The 17916-nt window shown below is 51.1% G+C and overlaps 6 protein-coding genes across 6 annotated transcripts; 2 read left to right on the plus strand and 4 right to left on the minus strand.

Moving 5' to 3' along the window:
* Positions 1–464: 464 nt before the first annotated feature.
* Positions 465–2295, minus strand: ste7 (MAP kinase kinase Ste7; the record flags this gene model as incomplete). The annotated part of the gene is made up of 4 exons (XM_040960457.2): positions 465–1136; positions 1196–1733; positions 1785–1942; positions 2008–2295. The coding sequence occupies 4 exons, from the start codon at positions 2293–2295 to the stop codon at positions 465–467; spliced, it is 1656 nt and encodes a 551-aa protein (XP_040809094.2).
* Positions 2296–3143: 848 nt separating this feature from the next.
* Positions 3144–7541, plus strand: spt6 (chromatin-remodeling histone chaperone SPT6; the record flags this gene model as incomplete). Its single annotated transcript, XM_040960427.2, has 4 exons — positions 3144–3314; positions 3367–3528; positions 3581–7232; positions 7291–7541. 4 exons carry the CDS (start codon positions 3144–3146, stop codon positions 7539–7541), a joined length of 4236 nt encoding a protein of 1411 aa, XP_040809108.1.
* A 498-nt stretch (positions 7542–8039) lies between these two features.
* N7455_008482 (oxysterol-binding protein related protein OSH3) lies at positions 8040–10970 on the plus strand (the record flags this gene model as incomplete). Its single annotated transcript, XM_040960458.2, has 2 exons — positions 8040–8075; positions 8124–10970. 2 exons carry the CDS (start codon positions 8040–8042, stop codon positions 10968–10970), a joined length of 2883 nt encoding a protein of 960 aa, XP_040809096.1.
* A 489-nt stretch (positions 10971–11459) lies between these two features.
* On the minus strand, positions 11460–13146 carry N7455_008483 (IFRD domain-containing protein). Its single transcript, XM_040960488.2, has 2 exons — positions 12924–13146; positions 11460–12751 (listed from the first exon to the last, which is right to left on the minus strand). Exons 1-2 carry the CDS (start codon positions 13112–13114, stop codon positions 11479–11481), a joined length of 1464 nt encoding a protein of 487 aa, XP_040809134.1. The 5' UTR covers positions 13115–13146; the 3' UTR covers positions 11460–11478.
* Positions 13147–13994: 848 nt separating this feature from the next.
* On the minus strand, positions 13995–15264 carry N7455_008484 (exosome non-catalytic core subunit RRP4; the record flags this gene model as incomplete). Its single annotated transcript, XM_040960451.2, has 2 exons — positions 13995–14961; positions 15053–15264. The coding sequence occupies 2 exons, from the start codon at positions 15262–15264 to the stop codon at positions 13995–13997; spliced, it is 1179 nt and encodes a 392-aa protein (XP_040809121.2).
* A 1233-nt stretch (positions 15265–16497) lies between these two features.
* On the minus strand, positions 16498–17758 carry N7455_008485 (uncharacterized protein). Its single transcript, XM_040960422.2, has 3 exons — positions 17610–17758; positions 17437–17553; positions 16498–17372 (listed from the first exon to the last, which is right to left on the minus strand). Exons 1-3 carry the CDS (start codon positions 17702–17704, stop codon positions 16583–16585), a joined length of 1002 nt encoding a protein of 333 aa, XP_040809070.1. The 5' UTR covers positions 17705–17758; the 3' UTR covers positions 16498–16582.
* Between the last annotated feature and the right edge of the window lie 158 nt (positions 17759–17916).

The raw sequence follows: 17916 nt of genomic DNA on the forward strand, positions 1-17916 counted from the left end.
ATATCGAAGGGACGCATATCCCGGTGTTTCTACCAGAGTTTGAAAGAGTATGAAATTGCACGTATTTATGTACGCCGTGTAATGCAGGAAGACATCCCAGCAGATAAAGACAGAGTCAGAAATGAACAAAATAGGGTTCGTTGCCAGATGTTTAAATCGAAGCAGAGTCATTGAATAAGAAGTGAAGGAGAAAATAGAAAAATAGAGAGGAATACTCATAGATCGAAGAAAAGAAAAGTGCTGTTAGGGCAGCTTGTCGTGGCTCCTACTTTTGTTCCATCAAGAGCGCCATGAGTAAACCCCAGACAGAACAACACAGCAAGGAAATAGCACATTCGCCAAAGCCGAGACCGTGTTGCATCGGTTTTTCGTCTGTATATGCATGTTTGTCTGAACATAAACACGGCAAAGGAAAGGAAATAGAACCAAGACATATCCGAGTACATTAACTAGTCATCACCACATTACCGGGGCGTAGTTCCTGGTTGGATGCGCCAGTTTCCGCCCGTTGAAACAGGCGGCGCGGGAGGCGGGCCGTTCGGGGGCGCAGTGCGGATGGGCATCGTCGTGGAGTGCAGGTTCGTGCGGGGATTGGAGTTGTTGGAGCTGGCGGAGCGGGGGCTCATGAATGGGCGAGATGGGGCGTCGACAGCAGAAACGGGTTCGTTGAGGTGCTGACGCATCGCGCGACGACCGGATCGGCTATTTTCGTCGTTTGCTTCCAGCGAGAGGTGCTCCAGAGAGGGGGGTGGTGGAGAACGCGTGGCTCGGGACGAGGACGATGAGTAGTATTGAGGCTGGGGTTGGGACTGGGGGTAGTGACGGTGGCTGGGTGGGACCTCATTGGCGATCCTTAGAGGGATGTCGCCTGATACTGGGTTTGACGGGAATGGTGACTGCTGTGGGGTCCGTGTTGGCTTGCTGACGAGAGGGGGCTTGCCGATATTGGTTGATGTGGGTGCTGCGGCGGGAGATGATGTCGATTTTGAGGTAGATGTCGAGGCCTCTCTAGGGAGCGATGTTGGTATTGGTGGTCCCAAGTAAGACTTGCGCTTTTCTTGGTCCATCATGCTCGTTGCCCATCCTTCGAGGTTGACTGGTGTGCGCTTCGCGGCCTGCAAGAAGGCATCTTTGTCCTGGAAGGAGTTAGTACACGTGAAAAAGAGCTGCAGGTCAAAACGAGAGATGAACATACATAAAGCTCTCGTGGGGTTGGGCGCTCCTCGGATTTCTTCAAGAGACACTTCCCAACAAAGTCATGTAGGATAGGCGGGAAGGCATCACTCTTGGGTAGCTTGGGCGCTGTTTCGTGCACAATTTGCTGGAGTAGATCCAGAATCCCCATCGGCCCTGCGCTAGCACGGTTTCCGGCAGCAGAATCGGAGTGATCGAAGGGGAACTTTCCAACGGCCAGCTCCATGACCGTCAAGCCCACGCTCCACACGTCGGAACGGACCGTATAGGCGCCTCCCTGAATTCGCTCGGGAGCCATGTATGTGGAAGTGCCAACGAATGTATCGGCAATCGAGTTAACTGTCTCGGTAGCAACACCAAAGTCACAGAGCTTGATGTTGCCACGGGAGTTCAGTAAGATATTAGACGGCTTGATATCACGATGCATGATGCGGTGGGCTTCGTATAAGTAGACAAGACCGGCCAGGACGGACTCGGTGATCTTCCCCAGCACATCGACTCGAACAGGGCCGAAATCTTTAGAAACGCGGTCGAGAGATCTAATTGCCCGTCAGGTATTTCCTCTTTGTTTCCCAAATGGGTCCACCTACCCAAGATCCATATATTCCATGCATAGTACAATATCTCTCGCTTCGTTTTGGAATGCACCATAGAAAGTGACAATATTTGGACAGTTGCAGTCATGTCCGACTCGAAGTTCTCGTAGAATTTGTTTCCGTACGTTCTCTTTGGCCTCCACACGGATAATCTGCGGGGGAGACGAGGAAATTAGAGTTGGCCAACAAGCAGAAACACACAATACACAATACACACCTTTCGAGCCATCACCACCTTCGTGGATGCGTGCATCACCTTGGAAACAGTACCTCCATTTCCAGCGCCGAGTTCCTTCAATGTGACCAGGTCTTCACTGCGAAGATCGAGGCGAAACTCCAGTCCGATTTCGAGCGTGTCTGTGTTGTTGACTTCGCTATTCCCAACAGGCCCAGGCGCTTGTGCATCGCCATCGGTAGGATTGGAGGTGGGTTTAGGGGCTGCATTGAGAGCAAGACCTTTGACATTCTTGCGTTTCAATGTCCGAGCCTGAAACGGGTCCGTCATGGCGCTTGGAGGGGTTGGAGTTGCACAAGGGGAAAGTTGTGAAAGAAAGAAAACGAAGAGCCCAGTCGCCTGAGTGATATCAAGTCCGCGTTACCCAAGCCGATGGGATCAGAGTGGTCAGAACGAACCCCCGAGCTAACAGCGGGGAAGTCGATATCACCTTGCGATGTTCTTGGCGACGCTGATTGGACCTTGCGGGCGCGTCGATTTGACCAACTATGACCAAAATGTGTCGGTCGGCGCCAAACAGAAGTATGTTGGATTTTTTACGGGGGATATGAGGAGAAAATGAGAGATGATCTTCAAGAACTATGAAAGCCACTATAATAATCAATGAAACGACAAGTGTTTCGGGGTTCCACCAGTCCTTTGGGCTAGCTTTGGGTACTTGTGGATTTACGCAACGGGGTTTATGGCTAAATGTGATGGGTGATAATGTTCGAACTTGGGCATATTCGATAGTCTCGACCTTACATCAATAGTATAAAGCGATATATTGCATATTAAGGATCCGACCAGGGCATCGTTGAATGTACAATGTACGATGTACACAAAAAGACATCTGCACGTGACATGGACAGGGCAAGCCACAACTAGGCTACCCCAATAGGACTAGCGTCTAGCCACACTAGCACTAGCCAATCACCGCCACCCGCATCCTCTCCTCGCCGATGGCCGTGATTCTTCCTCTTGACAACTATTGCTTCAATTTCACCTTCCCTGATTTACTTTTGACCGTCTCAACGAGCTGGGCACTACCTGGTGTCACATTTACGCAATTGTATCTTCAATCTTTCATCCGTAACCGCATTCTCCTCGGTCCCTAGCAATAGGGATCTTACTTCAAGATGAGCCTTCGCGACCTGATCGAGGGTGAGGCGGTCATGGATGACGACGATGAGGAAGTCGCCGACGACTATGATGCCGAGGGCCGCCCGGGCGCAGGTGCAACCAATCACTACAATGACTCGAGCGAGGAGGAAGACGAAGAAGAAGATGACGAGGAGGCTGCTCGCGCCGTGAGTTTCGACCTTTCACCAGGCTGTATCTCTTTACTGACGAAATTTTTAGGTCCGTGAAGGTTTCATTGTCGATGAGGACGAAGAAGACGAACGTGCCGCCCGCAAACACAGGAAACGTCCGCGCGCTGCTCGCGAAGAGGAGCACCTTGATGAAGAAGATCTGGAACTCATTGGACATGGTCCAAGTCAACACCGTGGACCAGCCACTGAGGTATGTAAGCTGCATCTCATCATTTGACAAGATTCTAATACTCTGATATTAGTCAAAGTTTAAGCGCTTGAAGCGAGGCAAGGATCGCGAGAGCCACCAACCGTCTCAAGGCGTCGACGATATTTTCAACTCGGACGAAGAGGAAGAAGCGCAACAATATGCTAGACCAGGCCAGCGCCGCGGCCTGCGCGATGAGATGGACGACTTCATTGAAGAAGACACTTTCTCCGACGACGAGGCCCAGCGCGAACGGGATGACCTTGGGGTTGCGCCTGCCTCCAGAGTCAACAAGACCGGCTTGATTCCGACTGATACCTCGGGCTTGGATGAAAATGCACTCGATGATATGCGCGCTGCATTCGGTGACGGCACAGAGTACGATTTCGCACTACAAATGGAAGACCAAGAAGACGCAGACAAACAAACCGAAGAACGTCACCTAGACTTGAAGGATGTCTTTGAACCATCAGAGCTGGCCGAGAGGATGCTGACGGAGGATGATAACGAAATTCGTCTCCTCGACGAACCCGAACGCCATCAGGTTGCTCGAAAGCCCTACAAGCATGTGACATTGTCCGAGGATCAATTCCGGGAGGAGGCAGTCTGGATCGCAAACTTGATGTTGCTCAAGAAGCGCATGGATCCAGAATTGCGCGAACCATTCCAGCGCTCTGTTGCTAAAATGTTGGAATTCCTAATCACGGACGATTGGGAAGTGCCCTTCATTTTCCAGCATCGCAAGGACTACATGATTCATGCTGTCAAAGATATGGCCAATGGCGCCGATCCCGACGATGACACCGCCCAATACAGCATCCGTGCCGAGAAACTCCTCAATATGACTGATCTATGGGATATCTTCGATCATGATCTCAAATTCCGCGCTTTGGTCGACAAGCGTGGTACAATTAAAAAGACATACGACAACCTGCAAAGTCTCTTCAACGTGAATGATTCCAACGTCGAGGATCAACTTGCTGCGGCCGCGACCATGGAGGAACTCCAAGATGTGCAGGACTATATCCATTTCCAGTATTCCTCACAACTACGGGATCTCAACCAGGTCAACGGCGAGGCTACTGGAGAAACACAACGCCGAAAAGCCACTGGCAGGTCTTTCTTTGAGCGGGTTCGGAATGGCAAGGCTTATGGCTTCGTGCATGCTTTTGGCATCACTGCAGATGCGTTTGCTCAGAATGCCTCCAAGGAAGGCCGCCGGCAATACACAGAAGATCCCACTGTGCCGCCCGAAGAGTTGGCAGATCAGTTTGTCGACAACGACTTTTCCAACAGTTCGCATGTTCTGAAAGCTGCCAAGTCGATGTTCGCCGAAGAACTTGCTGTCAGCCCTAAAATGCGCAAGGTGATTCGTCAGGCCTACTACATGAACGGAGTAGTCGATTGCTTCCGCACAGAGAAAGGACTTCGCCGGATTGATGAGCAGCATCCCTACGCCGAATTCAAATATCTGCGGAACCAACAGCTAAGCGATATTGCTCGTCGCCCAGAGATGTTCTTGCGCATGCTCAAGGCCGAGGAAGAAGGACTTGTTGATGTCCGGGTGCGATTTGAAAACTTTGAGCAATTCCGCAAACGTCTCCACGCCGATATTGAGTCAGACAACTACAGTGAGATTGCTGATGCTTGGAACCGTATTCGCCGTGAGGTGCTGGATTTGGCCGTGGGCAAACTGGAAAAATTGATCAATCGCAGTGTAAAGGAAAACATTCGACAGGAATGTGAGAACCATGTGGCCAAGGAGTGCCGCGAAGCGTTCTCACAACGTCTCGACCAGGCCCCTTACAAACCCAAGGGCATGGTCCTAGGCACAGTGCCCCGTGTTCTCACTCTCTCCACCGGATCTGGTCAGGTGGGCCGGGACCCCATTCACTGGGCTTACACAGAAGAAGATGGCCGTGTCTTGGAAAATGGCAAATTCATCGATCTTTCAGTGGGCGATGAGAGCCGTGACATTGCCGACGGTGACAACGTGGCCGCTTTTGTGGATTTGATAGATCGTCGTCGACCAGATGTCATCGGTGTTTCAGGCATGACGCCAGAGACGCGCCGCCTGTACAAGCTTGTATCCGAAATTGTCGACCAAAAAGACTTACGTGGTGCATCCTACACAAATGAGCATGATGAGGAGATCAGTGACCCCTTGGAGGTGGTCATTGTCAATGATGAGGTTGCCCGGTTGTACCACAATAGCCCTCGCGCCAGAAGTGATAATCCAGGCTTTGGACCTTTGACCCATTACTGTGTTGCTCTAGGCCGGTACTTGCAGAGCCCGCTCAAGGAATATGCGTCCTTGGGCCGTGATGTTGTCTCCATCCAGTTTAAACCAGGCCAGCAACTAGTCTCCCAGGACATGCTTCTCAAGCAGTTGGAAACCGCCCTGGTGGACATGGTCAACTTGGTCGGTGTTGATCTCAACGAGGCAGTGGCCGACCCGGGGACAGCCAATCTCTTACCGTATGTCTGCGGCCTTGGTCCCCGAAAGGCGGCTCACTTGCTCAAGATTGTCAACATGAACGGCGGAGTTGTAAACAACCGGGTGGAATTGCTTGGTGTCAACGCGACATACCCGGCTATGGGTGTCAAGGTTTGGAACAACTGTGCTAGTTTCGTCTACATCGACTTCGAGAATGCTGATCCCGATGCTGATCCGCTGGACAACACCCGTGTGCATCCCGAAGACTACGATATTGCGCGTAAGATGGCCGCTGATGCGCTGGAATTGGACGAGGAAGATATCAAGGCCGAGACTGACGAGAACGGCACTGGGGCTATCATGCGGAAGCTGTTCCGGGAAGAGGCACAGGACCGTGTCAACGATCTTATTCTGGAGGAGTATGCAGAGCAGCTCGAGAAGAACCTCAACCAACGCAAGCGTGCCACCCTTGAGACGATCCGAGCCGAGTTACAACAACCCTACGAGGAATTGCGCAAGCACTATGTCTTCCTCGGCACCGACGACATTTTCACAATGCTCACTGGCGAGACGCCCGACTCTTTAACACCTGGTATGGTGGTGCCCATTGCCATCAAGCGGGTATTTGAGGATCACATTGAGGCCAAACTGGATTGCGGAGTTGATGTGCTTGTGGCTGAGACCGAACTCGGTGTTCCCTACGACATCCCTGTACGCAACGCATACCAAGTCCACCAGACAGTCCCGGCCAAGATCCTGTTCTTGAACCGCAAGGGCTTCTCTTGCAACGTCTCTCTGCGCGAGGATCAAGTCAGCCACCCATCTCATCGAAACCAGGATCATGGCTTCGGCGATTGGGACGAGCAGCAGGAGCGAGCCGATAAGGAGTCGCTCCAGGAGAAGACGCAGCGCGGCGGTCAAGCTATGCGTGTTATCAAGCACCCGCTTTTCCGGCCGTTCAACTCCACCCAAGCCGAGGAGTTCTTAGGTTCTCAAAGCCCAGGCGATGTTGTCATTCGCCCATCCTCCCGGGGCCACGATCACCTGGCTGTCACTTGGAAGGTGGCGCAAGGTGTGTACCAGCACATTGATGTTCTCGAGCTAGACAAAGAGAACGAGTTCTCTGTCGGCCGTGTCCTCAAGGTCGGTGGCCGGTACACTTACAGTGACCTGGATGACCTGATCGTCAATCACGTCAAAGCGATGGCCAAGAAGGTTAGCGAGATGATTCTGCACGAGAAGTTCCAAGAAGGCAGCAAGACCGAGACAGGTATGTTTTTGGCAATTTATCCATCCAACTAGCATCCAACTAACATCCAATCCAATAGATCAATGGCTCGAAACTTATACCAAGGCCAATCCCCGCCGCTCGGCATATGCGTTCTGCATCAACGCCAAATACCCCGGTTACTTTTGCCTTTGCTTCAAGGCAGGCGAACATGCGCGACTTCAGAACTGGCCGGTCAAGGTGATTCCTCAGGGCTATGAACTGCAGAAGAACCCCTACCCGGACATGCATGCTCTGTGCAACGGCTTTAAGCTGATGTTCAGCAACATGAGCAAGGGCGGCCGGAGATGAGCGTTTCTCGTCTGTACAGTGTACTATCTATTCCCAAAAAACCCCAAAACCCCAGAAAAGATGGGATGGAATTTCCTACTTTTTTTTTTTAATTTGATACACCTTTGGCATGACATGTAACCATTATCAATGAATTTCAAGCGATTTATGGAGTTACCTACATCTGTGGATGTGTAGAGACGGGGTTGTATAGGCTGTGTATAGGCCCCGGTGCTCAGGTGCCCAGGCGAAAAGGGCTGAAAGAACTGAGACAGAGATCTACCATGTGAACTTATCAGCCTCGGTTTCAACTTCTATTTTTACTTCCCCTCTTTTATTTTCCCTTGCATTTTAACTTGTATTTGATCGGATTCCTCGTATATCCTTTTGATTAAAAAGCTGTGCCCTTCCCGAATGTTCCTGTGACATCGTGTGGCTTATCCCCCGCATCGCCACGTTCAGCCGCAGCCGGACCGCGACGGACACATTGCGGTTCTTGCAACCCTTCAGTGCGCAATTATGGCGGCCATGGAAGAGCTGGAGATTCACAGCAAGGTAGGGTTTGTTACAGCAAAAGACTTGGTCTCAACTAATCTCTTCTAGTCGTACTTTGTACGTTGGATCAATGTCAGCGCCAACCACACTATCTCTTGGAGTATTCAACCTCACAAGAAGTCTGTCAACTTTGGCATCTTCAAACACCCCGGTCAATCCTCTACTCTGAGCACCCATATTCCTGCCTCTGATTCCCAGAGCACCGATTCCACCGAGAACCTCCCCGCAACGGCGGCGACTGCCGGCGCACGGCAACAACAATCTGCCATCATCGAGAAGCTGACGGGAATTGGGCTCAAAACAATCAAATGGACGGGCAAGTGTGAGGCAGACAAGATTACCCAGGGGACCTACGATGTGCCGTTCAGCGAAGGAGGCAACTATGCCCTCGTTTTCGATAACACATTCTCCAAACAAATCTCCAAGACCTTGACACTTGTTCTCCTCACCTATCCGACCGGCCTTCAGCCACATAGCTCCGCATCGACTGCCACACGCTTTCAGCCAGGGGCATCGACCGAGTCGCTACCACAGCCCAAGACCCGCCGACGAGGCAACAGCCGAGCCACGCTCAACTCGCAGCACCTCGACGTGTCGAACCAAAATATCCACACGGGACTGCTGCAGAAGCGGCGACGAAAGCGTCACCAGGGCTGGGCACGGCGGTTCTTTTCGCTAGACTTTTCTTCGTGCACGCTCTCATATTATCACGACCGCAACTCGTCCGCACTGCGAGGTGCGATCCCGCTCTCGCTAGCGGCCGTTGCGACCAACGAAAAGACCCGTGAGATCTCTATTGATTCCGGAACTGAGATCTGGCATCTGCGTGCTAATAACGAGCATGAATTTGGTGCGTGGAAGAGTGCCCTCGAGAAAGCTTCCTCCAAGGAGGCTTCCAAGGATAAACACAATGCTGGTCTAGCCGCCCCTCCGGAGCTGCGGCTGTATGCTCCATCACAGCCCTCCCCGGCGGAGGAGAGTGAATGGACTCGGATTGAGAGCCTTGTCGGCCATATTTCCGGATCGCGAGATGCGATACGCCGACTTGCCAAGGATACCGACCCCAAGTATCTTGCCTCGCCCCTCCCAACTCCTGTCGACCGGCCTCGTTCGCGTGGCCGATCCCCTAGTCCCCAGCGCAGTACCCATGAGACTACTCCTAGTGAGGCGGAGGCTAAACGTCCGTTCTGGAAGCGCAAGACAAGTGGACCGTCGAATCCCAACAGCAAGCGACCACCGGCCATGACCACGAACTCCAGCTCCTCGCAGCTTGTGGTACCTGCAACTGACGGCAAGGGGAAGCCTGCCAGTGTCACTAGTCACGTAGACAGCATGGATGAGATCCATGACCATTTGATGGCGGTACTACGCGATCTTGACACTGCAGTCTCTGAGTTCTCCACGCTGATTACCGAGAGCAAGGAGCGACGGCACCCGCCTCGGCCATCTATGGTCCCACGGCGGAGCATGGAGTCTGACATGTCACAAGAATTCTTTGATGCAACAGATGGAGATGGTAACAGATCTCCCCTCCTGACCATCCACGACAGCGACGACGAAGGGCCTGAAGAGGACCGGCCTGCCTCTGCCGCCGAGGAAGTCGAGGACGACGCCCCCTCTGATAGCGACGGTGAATCCGATGCGGCAGCAACTCGCCAGGAAAGCAGCAGCGCATCGGGCCTGTTCCCAGTCAGACCCAAATCGCTGATCCCGCTGCCCCTGGACCCAATAAAACGCCGCGCGAATATCCTCGCCCCAACAGTCTTGCCCCCAAGCTTGATTGGGTTCCTGCGCAAGAACGTCGGAAAGGACTTGTCCACAATCTCGATGCCGGTGTCCGCAAACGAGCCCATGTCTCTCTTGCAACGCGCCGCCGAGGTCCTGGAGTACTCAAATCTGCTTGACCAGGCCACCCAATCCAAAGACCCTGTCGAGCGTCTGATGTACGTAACCGCCTTCGCAGTATCCTCCCTCTCAAGCAACCGTGTCCGCGAGCGCTCCATCCGCAAACCATTCAACCCAATGCTAGGCGAGACCTACGAGCTCGTCCGCGAAGACCGAGGTTTCCGCTTCATCGCAGAGAAAGTCTCACACCGACCGGTGCAACTAGCCTACCAAGCCGACAGCAAAGAATGGAGCATCTCGCAATCCCCGATGCCTAGCCAGAAATTCTGGGGCAAATCCGCCGAGATCACAACCGAAGGTCGCGTTCGCATTACCCTACACAGCACCGGCGACCGCTACAGCTGGACGCCCGCAACATCCTTCCTACGCAACATCATCGCAGGCGAGAAATACGTCGAGCCCGTCGGCGAGCTAGCCGTCACAAACGAGTCCACCGGCCACCGCTCCATCTCAACCTTCAAAGCCGGCGGCATGTTCTCCGGTCGCAGTGAGGAGGTCTCCACTCGCACCGTCGACTCAAATAATAACCCCGTATCCCTCGGCTTATCCGGCTCCTGGCCTTCCTCGCTGACTCTCACCCGCGACGGTAACCCCACCGGTACCACTATCTGGACTGCCGGCTCGCTCGTTCCCTCCGCGCCAAAGCACTACGGTCTCACGTCCTTTGCCGCCGCGTTGAATGAAATCACCTCGATCGAGGATAAGCATTTGCCTGTCACGGACTCCCGTCTGCGTCCTGACCAGCGCGCGCTGGAGAACGGTGACCTTGACCATGCGGAGGAGGTTAAGGTGCAGCTTGAGGAGGGCCAACGTGCGCGCAGGCGCGAGATGGAAAATGCTGGGGAGAGTTGGACTCCGCGCTGGTTTACGCGGGTTAGTGATGACTCTGATGGGGAGGTTGCTTGGCGACTTAAGGGTGGCAAGGATGGATATTGGGAGGAGAGGGCTAGGGGGAGCTGGTCTAATGTTGTGCCTGTGTTTGAGGATTAGATGCTTGGACTGGATGGTTGTTGATGTTGGTTAACCTTTTTGGGGGGAGGGGGTTATTCTACTGGTTATATTTCATTGGACATGCACCAAGATCATACATACACGAGAGATGGGGCTTAGCTCTGTGGGCGAGGTGTTTTGGGCAGGACCTTCTTCACTCTATATAAAGATAAATACGGACTTTTCCCTTGGGATTGTTGTTTATTTGGACAGTTTATTGAATATCATAAGTGCATTGAATGCTCAATGCGCAGTATCATTCCGTTGGGTACAAAGTTGCATGAAAAACAAGTCGAGTGGATAGAGACAAATAAATGAAAAAATACACGAAAGCAGAAGAACAGAGAAATATCAAAGAAAAGAAGCTGAAATCCTTCATGTGGCATAAAACCCTAAGCTATCGTCGCATCCATGTCGAAAATAGAACAACTGCAAAGGATCTGATTCCTCCTTTTATTCATCATTCAATTGCTAAGCCATCACCGATGTGAGCATACGAGGTCCTCATTTACTCGTCCTCATCGTCGGATTGATAAGTAGTCCAGCGACGCGAGTTGCGCATCTTGGCTGCCTTGCGTGCACTCTGGCGATCCGCCGAGCCGTGACCCTGATCTGCCATGCGCATCATGACAGGAAGACTGTTGAGAACGGAACGGTTACCCTGGAAGTAGTGCTCGGAAAAACCGCCCTGCAGGATGCGGCGCAAAGAATTGAGTCGCACCCACTTCCACCAGCGGTCGATAGTCATGAGTCCGTGGCGGCCAATCTTGACGGTGAGAGTGCTGCCGTAGTGGCGGTTGGTGTTCTGGTCGATGGCGGTGTTGTAGCGAGGACCGCGGCGTGGATTCTCGACAGTGGTGAGGATCGAGGCGAAGTTGCTGTGGAGTGACTTCTTGTCGCGCTTGCTGATCTGCTTGCCGTGGATGGTGGCCAGTTTCTGAAGTTGGCTCTCCAGCTCGGGAGTGTTGTGGTAGGCGTTGTACCGCTTCACAAGCTTGGGACCGGATGTGGGGTCGTTCTCGTGCTCGTGCTCGTGCTCGTCGCTGTCGTCGTCTGACTCTGCGCTCTCCTCGTCTTCGTCGTCCTCTTCGGGACTGTAGCTCTTCTCATAGAGTAGGGCGATGTTCTCACCTGCTGCGATCTGCACGTTGGAATCCGAACTATCGAGTTGATCCATAAAGATCTGGACTGCTTCTTCGCTTTCCTCTTCGAAGTCGTCGACTTCGGTGGCGAGGAATCCCCATTGCTGGAGCGCGGCGGTCACAATGGTGGGGTCGTCTGTGGCATCGATGGATTGGCCATCAGAGGCGATGATGTCCAGGAGGAAACCCATCTGTTCAAGCATGCCATCTTCACCGGCACCTCCGAAGATAGTGCATGCTCCTAGGCAGTGAATGGCGGCTGTCTTGACAAGAGGGGAGGCGGAGTCACGGATGGTGCGGGTGAGCAAGGGTTCAGTGTTTTCGTAAACGGTGTTATCGAAAGCTGAGATGACAAGCAACTCGATAGCGCGCAAGCCAAGGGTTGCTTCACGCACACTGATCTCGGTGCGGACACTTCGCTCAAATGCGGCCAGTAGGTCTGGGATGGCGCCGTGGATTTCTTCCACTGTGTAGTGGTATTTGGTCAGGCGGCAGAATGCTTGCAGGGCCTCTTCACGGCCTTGGACACTGCTGCGCTTGCGATCGAGAATTTCTTGAATACGGTCGGCGAGTTCTTGTTCCCAATCGGGATTATCTTGTTCGGGGTGCTCATCATCGAGAGATCCGATGCTGCCGATGCTATCCCAATTTGGTTAGTGCCTTGATTGTAAAACTTGCCGACATCATTGGTGACATCATCCCGCCACGGGAGTGGGGACCATGTGAAGATCCAAAGAAAAAAAAAAAAAAAAAAAAAAAAAAAGACAAACACACAAAAGATAAAAAGATGCAAGGGGTTATATGTGCTTACCTCATAGATGTCTCATCAGAGAGGAAACCCGAGTCTTCTTCGTCTGAAGGAGCTCTGCTGGCATTGCGGGAGCCCTGGCGCGAGGTCGGCTTCGAACTGGCGGGGGAGTTGGTGCGGGATGCTTCACGAGATGCTGCCTTGCGCGAGACAGTCTTGCCACTCTCGAAGATCTGGCGACGTAGATCGGGCATCTTGACTATGAGATGATGGGGAAGAAAAGTTCTTTGAAAAAGATGGAGTAGATTGGGGAACCCAGTGGGTTTAAGTAGTAGAAAAGATCAAGCCGGAAAAAAGGGTTGTTTTTAACCTATGGGTACTGGACAATAGTCGAGAATTAGAAGAGAAAGAAGTAAGTGATTGGGCATGTTCTCAAAAGGGATTTTCGAGTATAGTAAGAAGAAAGAAAAGAAAGAAAAGAGAAGTGAACAAAGGAACAATAGAATCTTAAGTTGACTCGGGACTCGTGACTGCGTATGTAAGCCTATCAGATGGCTGCTTTTAATCACCTACAGTACTTTGTACTCCATATACATAACTACTTTGTACATAGTAGCCCTGGGGGTATTATTCCAGGCTATTGTCCAGGCTATTGTCAGAATTTCCAATCAGATATCCATTGCCTATTGTGGCTATTGTTCTATTGGACTATTGTCCTAACCATTTTTCTCTTTTGGGAGGGGGGGGCCCTCATCGTCATTGTTCACACATGAGCCCATGTCCAAGTCATGTCAAGTCATACGTTTCTTACAAAATACAGCTACCTGGTTGGGTAGATCTGACCCCACGGGCCCTGATAATTGGCTTATATTGGCCTATTGGTCCACTTACGGCAGAGGTTTCCACTTCCAAGGTTGTCAAGGCGATGACACATCAGTATCCTACAAGACAAGACCGGTGGACTGGATTCTTCCATCTACCTGGAGTACTGGGGTAGACGGGTTGATATAGTGACATCTGGAATCTGGAATCTCAGGCCGTAGTATGAACATGGACTTTGACATTACGCCTGCTAAGTGTTCCCTTTTATGTTTGAGGGGTATCATTATCATACATCCGAGCAGCTAGAACCCATTACAGCTGCTGCTTCACCAACTCGAGGATCTGTTGGGCCTTGGCGCCCTCCAAATACTCCCGACCTTCCTGTCGCCATTCATCTTCATCGTCTTCATCGTCCCCAATCTCCAAATCCACCTGCAAACTAGCATTGTAGGCACCCATAACCGTCTCTTCATCCACACGCACTCCGCTCTGTACCAAGACTCGAATACACTGTGCCAACCGGGCAATCTCCCGACGGGTCTGTGGTGAGATATCGTCGTTCTGGCTAGAGTAGATTGAACTCGACACCATCTCTTCCATGCGCGTAATCGAGACATTCTCCGTGGTTGAGGATGCGGCATCTTCCCCTTCGGAATGCTTGGAGATAAAGATGTACCCATTCACTCCGAGGATAATATTCACCTCACCACCACCATTGGCAGTGGGAACCGTCCATACCTGTCGACGAGACCGCACCACACCGCCAGTACCAGAACCTCCAGGAGCAGCCAACGCGCTGCCGGAAGCCGACTTCCCAGCCCCAACACCGCCCTTAACGCTAGAGCTAGACGCTCCGCTGCCGCCGGTTCCTGTAACGGCAAGGAACACACCGTTGCGCAGTTTTCCGTACTTCAAGGATCGTGTGTGTAGTGATGCCGACCCATCCTGGTGCACGCTCTGCACTTCGGCAACTACGAGGTCGCCTTCGCTGAAAAATGTTCGGATCTGGAGCTCGTCGGCGCTTGTTCGTCGACGCAGAATACCACCGGGCAGGTTGATCGCGGAAAGAGGGAGCTGAGCAAGTAGCGGTGCGGCGACATCGACCTTCCAACGTCGTGATTGCACTTCAACAATGCGGCCAACGACGAGGTCTCCAATCTCGGGGGTATAGCGGGCGCGCAGAGGGTGAACAGAGAGTAGCTTATTTGTCTTTTGAACTGTACCGGCAACGGTAGCAATGATAGATGTCGAGAGCGGGTTCATATAGGTGCCGTGACCTCTGTAGAGATTGTTAGTATTGAAAAAAAAAAAAAATGACGATATGAGCCCCGCGTTTTTCTTTTCTGCGCAGTCCTCAAGGTTGCACCAACCTCATCCATTGTGGATCATCTGTGACCACTTCTCCTGGTGTGACAATTCCTGCGCCAATATTCGAGTTTCCTTGTAAACGGGGTCGCTTGTGAGGCCGAGAGACGCCAGTCATTTCAATGTCCTCCTCGGAGTCCATGGAGATGTCGTCATCCGAGTCAACTTGATAGGGACGGGTGTCCTCTACCACCGGGGGGAGAATAGTAATCGCCATTGCAAAGGATGTTGTCTGTGATTGCGGGTGACTTCAAAATGGGAGTGGAGGCATCCCGATGGGTTGCTCGAGAGAAGAAAATCAAGATCACGTGATAGCTCCACTATAGCCATGAACTTTTAAGGAGATCTACATTCTTTCCAAGGGAAAGCACATTGGATTGGAGGTACTTACATACATGGATGTACTTGAATTCCTCTGCCACTTCTTCGCTTTTCTCTTTCTCTTTTATTCCTTTTATTGCTTAGAAGTGGCAAGTTAATAGGCTGCCACTACGCCATGCAGTAGAAAGGCAGCTGGGACTACGAATAGCTTCATCTTTTTCTTTCATAGATAGAATGAGAATATCAGGCTTGTACAGTACTTCAATTCAGAACTTGTGCCCCGGCTAATGGTCAGGGTAAATGAAATCTATCCACATACCTACCTATTGTACTAAAGAACGATGTAGGTTGATTGGCTTCTCTCAAAAGGTAATTTCTCACATGTATATATTCATATTTTACAGCGCCACGAGTACCTTCTTTGACACTGGTACCTCTTCGTAACCGTCATTTAGGAATTGGTTTAAACGCTCTACTCCGATCTCGAGTGTTCTGGTTTCACAAACATATTCCATGCGAACATAGCCCTGGAAATCAACACCTTTGGTTTCAGTAAGAGATTTGGTACTTCAGCGGAGTACAAGGTAGCCATATTCCCTCGTGATCGGTCGGAGCCAGGAACCGCCCCGTAACCGATTGTGGATGACTGGAGCTGAGCCCATAGGTCGGTGTCCTTGTCGTCAGAAAGGTATAAAAATCTTAATATTTACACATGTACGGAGTATTTTTTCTCTAGTTAGCTACATAGGGAGATTAGAGATCTATATACAATGTTATTGAAAAGAATTTTAATTAATTTGGTATAAATAATCGGTAAGATATAAGTAAAGTAACAGAATATTGAAGTTCAATGTTCTACTTTGTATCAATTGATGTAAAGTCCCTGTAGTTAACTATGTGGATCTCAGTGTTAGAACGATCTACTTATACCCACACCATACCTCAGTACTCTTGTTTATTTTTTTTTGGCAAGCTCTAGAGTTAATAAAAATGGTTATTAAATATGAGTTTTGTATCCTAGGTATCTTATATATGGACACACCATACAAAATGTATTTTCTTACCTAGATATCTCATGGAGACTACATATTCATACTATATTTTGAAATTGAAAAAATACTAATGATCCATTCATATCATTTGAAACCAGTGAATCCAGCCAACGCCAGTATTAATACACAAAAAATGAATAATTCCCTTTATAAAGCAACTGCTCAAGGCTTTTTGGCCACTTTGCTTGGGTTGGAAGTAGGCTCTTCCTTCTTCTTTTTCGACCGGCTGCTACCGCCCTTGGGTCTATAACCAGTGTCCTCTTCACGCTTGCGCTTGTTCTTAGGAGTAGGCTGGGCCTCTGTCCCATCCTCATCATACAGGTCCTCATCCTTGCGTTGAGCCGGCGCTCGCTTGGAAGATCGCTGATTGGAAGGTCGTGATGCAGACTTTTCAGAAGCAATCTCATTATCTTGGAGAGTTTGCGGTTGGTTGCGACGCAGCCAGTTGTATACCGATGCGGGATTCCGCATGGAAAGATCCCGCTCACGCTCCGCAAACGTGGGACGATCTGGAATGCGTGCGAGCTGCGTAGCAGCCGCCTCATCGCCAAGCTTGGCGTCCAAGGCGAGATAGTACTCAGTCTCATGCTCGGGCGTAAAGTATCCAAGTTGGCGTTCACAATCGTTGTCGGGCTTCTTTTCAACGGCGTCTGTCGTGATGTGATGGGTCTGTGACAGGGTGCTATACTGCTGGGCGGGTGCAAACGCCTTGTTTCGTTTGATGTTGTCTTCAATGATACGATAAGCACTTGTATCAATGCTACCCGCAGTCAAGCCGGCTTTGGCTTCCTTCCATGCTTGTTTTGCGAGTGTTGCATCGTTGATCAAAGGTACAATTTCCTGCTCGGCAGTAGGTAGCAAGGGAGGGTCGGTTGGCATGCTCAGATCGAATCGCACGTCGGGAGAAACATGTAAGCTATCGTTGAACTCGAGGAGAACCTCTAGCAATTGACTAGAACCAAGGCATTAGTAATTATTCATACATGGGGGGGGGGGGCGATTTGTAAGTCCCATACTCATTTTGTTCCTGAATGCGCTTGGACAGGTCCTCTATGCGCAATTCTTCCCGGATCAAACTCTCACTCTCTCGAGTTCCTAGCTCGAACCTGACTTTCAGCTTGGCATATTTCTTCCTGGAGAGAAAAGAGAAGTCAGCATTGTCCGATGGGCTGATTGTGAGGACTCGTACTTGAATGATCGGACTGATTGCTTTGCAGGAGCCGGTGCAGCAGTTGGTGCATTTGGCAAACTTTCGGTCACACGGTTATCGTTTGGTTCTGCCATGGTGTTATGACGAAGAGAAGTTCAGAAGAGATGAAGGGGATGTGGTCACCCTGCGCGTTCGCGCCAAGAAGCGGATCGGGCTGCGTTGGAGGCGGGTCCTGGCCGCCGTAAAAAAAATTAAATTATTGCTTTGAATTTCTTGTGACCGGAAATAATCTCAGACTTTTGATAGATTGACTATTATTCTAGTCGTCATCACACTATTTATACTT

This window comes from Penicillium solitum (genome assembly GCF_028829755.1).
Source record: "Penicillium solitum strain IBT 25940 chromosome Unknown utg000005l_segment0_segment0, whole genome shotgun sequence".
Classification (NCBI taxonomy): Eukaryota; Fungi; Ascomycota; class Eurotiomycetes; order Eurotiales; family Aspergillaceae; genus Penicillium; species Penicillium solitum.

Coding starts and splice junctions, on each gene's coding strand:
- N7455_008485 (XM_040960422.2), bottom strand. CDS start 17,704: ATGGCAGAACCAAACGATAACCGTGTGACCGAAAGTTTGCCAAATGCA. Junction 17,554..17,609: donor CAATCAGTCCGATCATTCAA/GTACGAGTCCTC, acceptor TTTTCTCTCCAG/GAAGAAATATGCCAAGCTGA. Junction 17,373..17,436: donor CGCATTCAGGAACAAAATGA/GTATGGGACTTA, acceptor CCTTGGTTCTAG/TCAATTGCTAGAGGTTCTCC.
- N7455_008483 (XM_040960488.2), bottom strand. CDS start 13,114: ATGCCCGATCTACGTCGCCAGATCTTCGAGAGTGGCAAGACTGTCTCG. Junction 12,752..12,923: donor TCTGATGAGACATCTATGAG/GTAAGCACATAT, acceptor AAATTGGGATAG/CATCGGCAGCATCGGATCTC.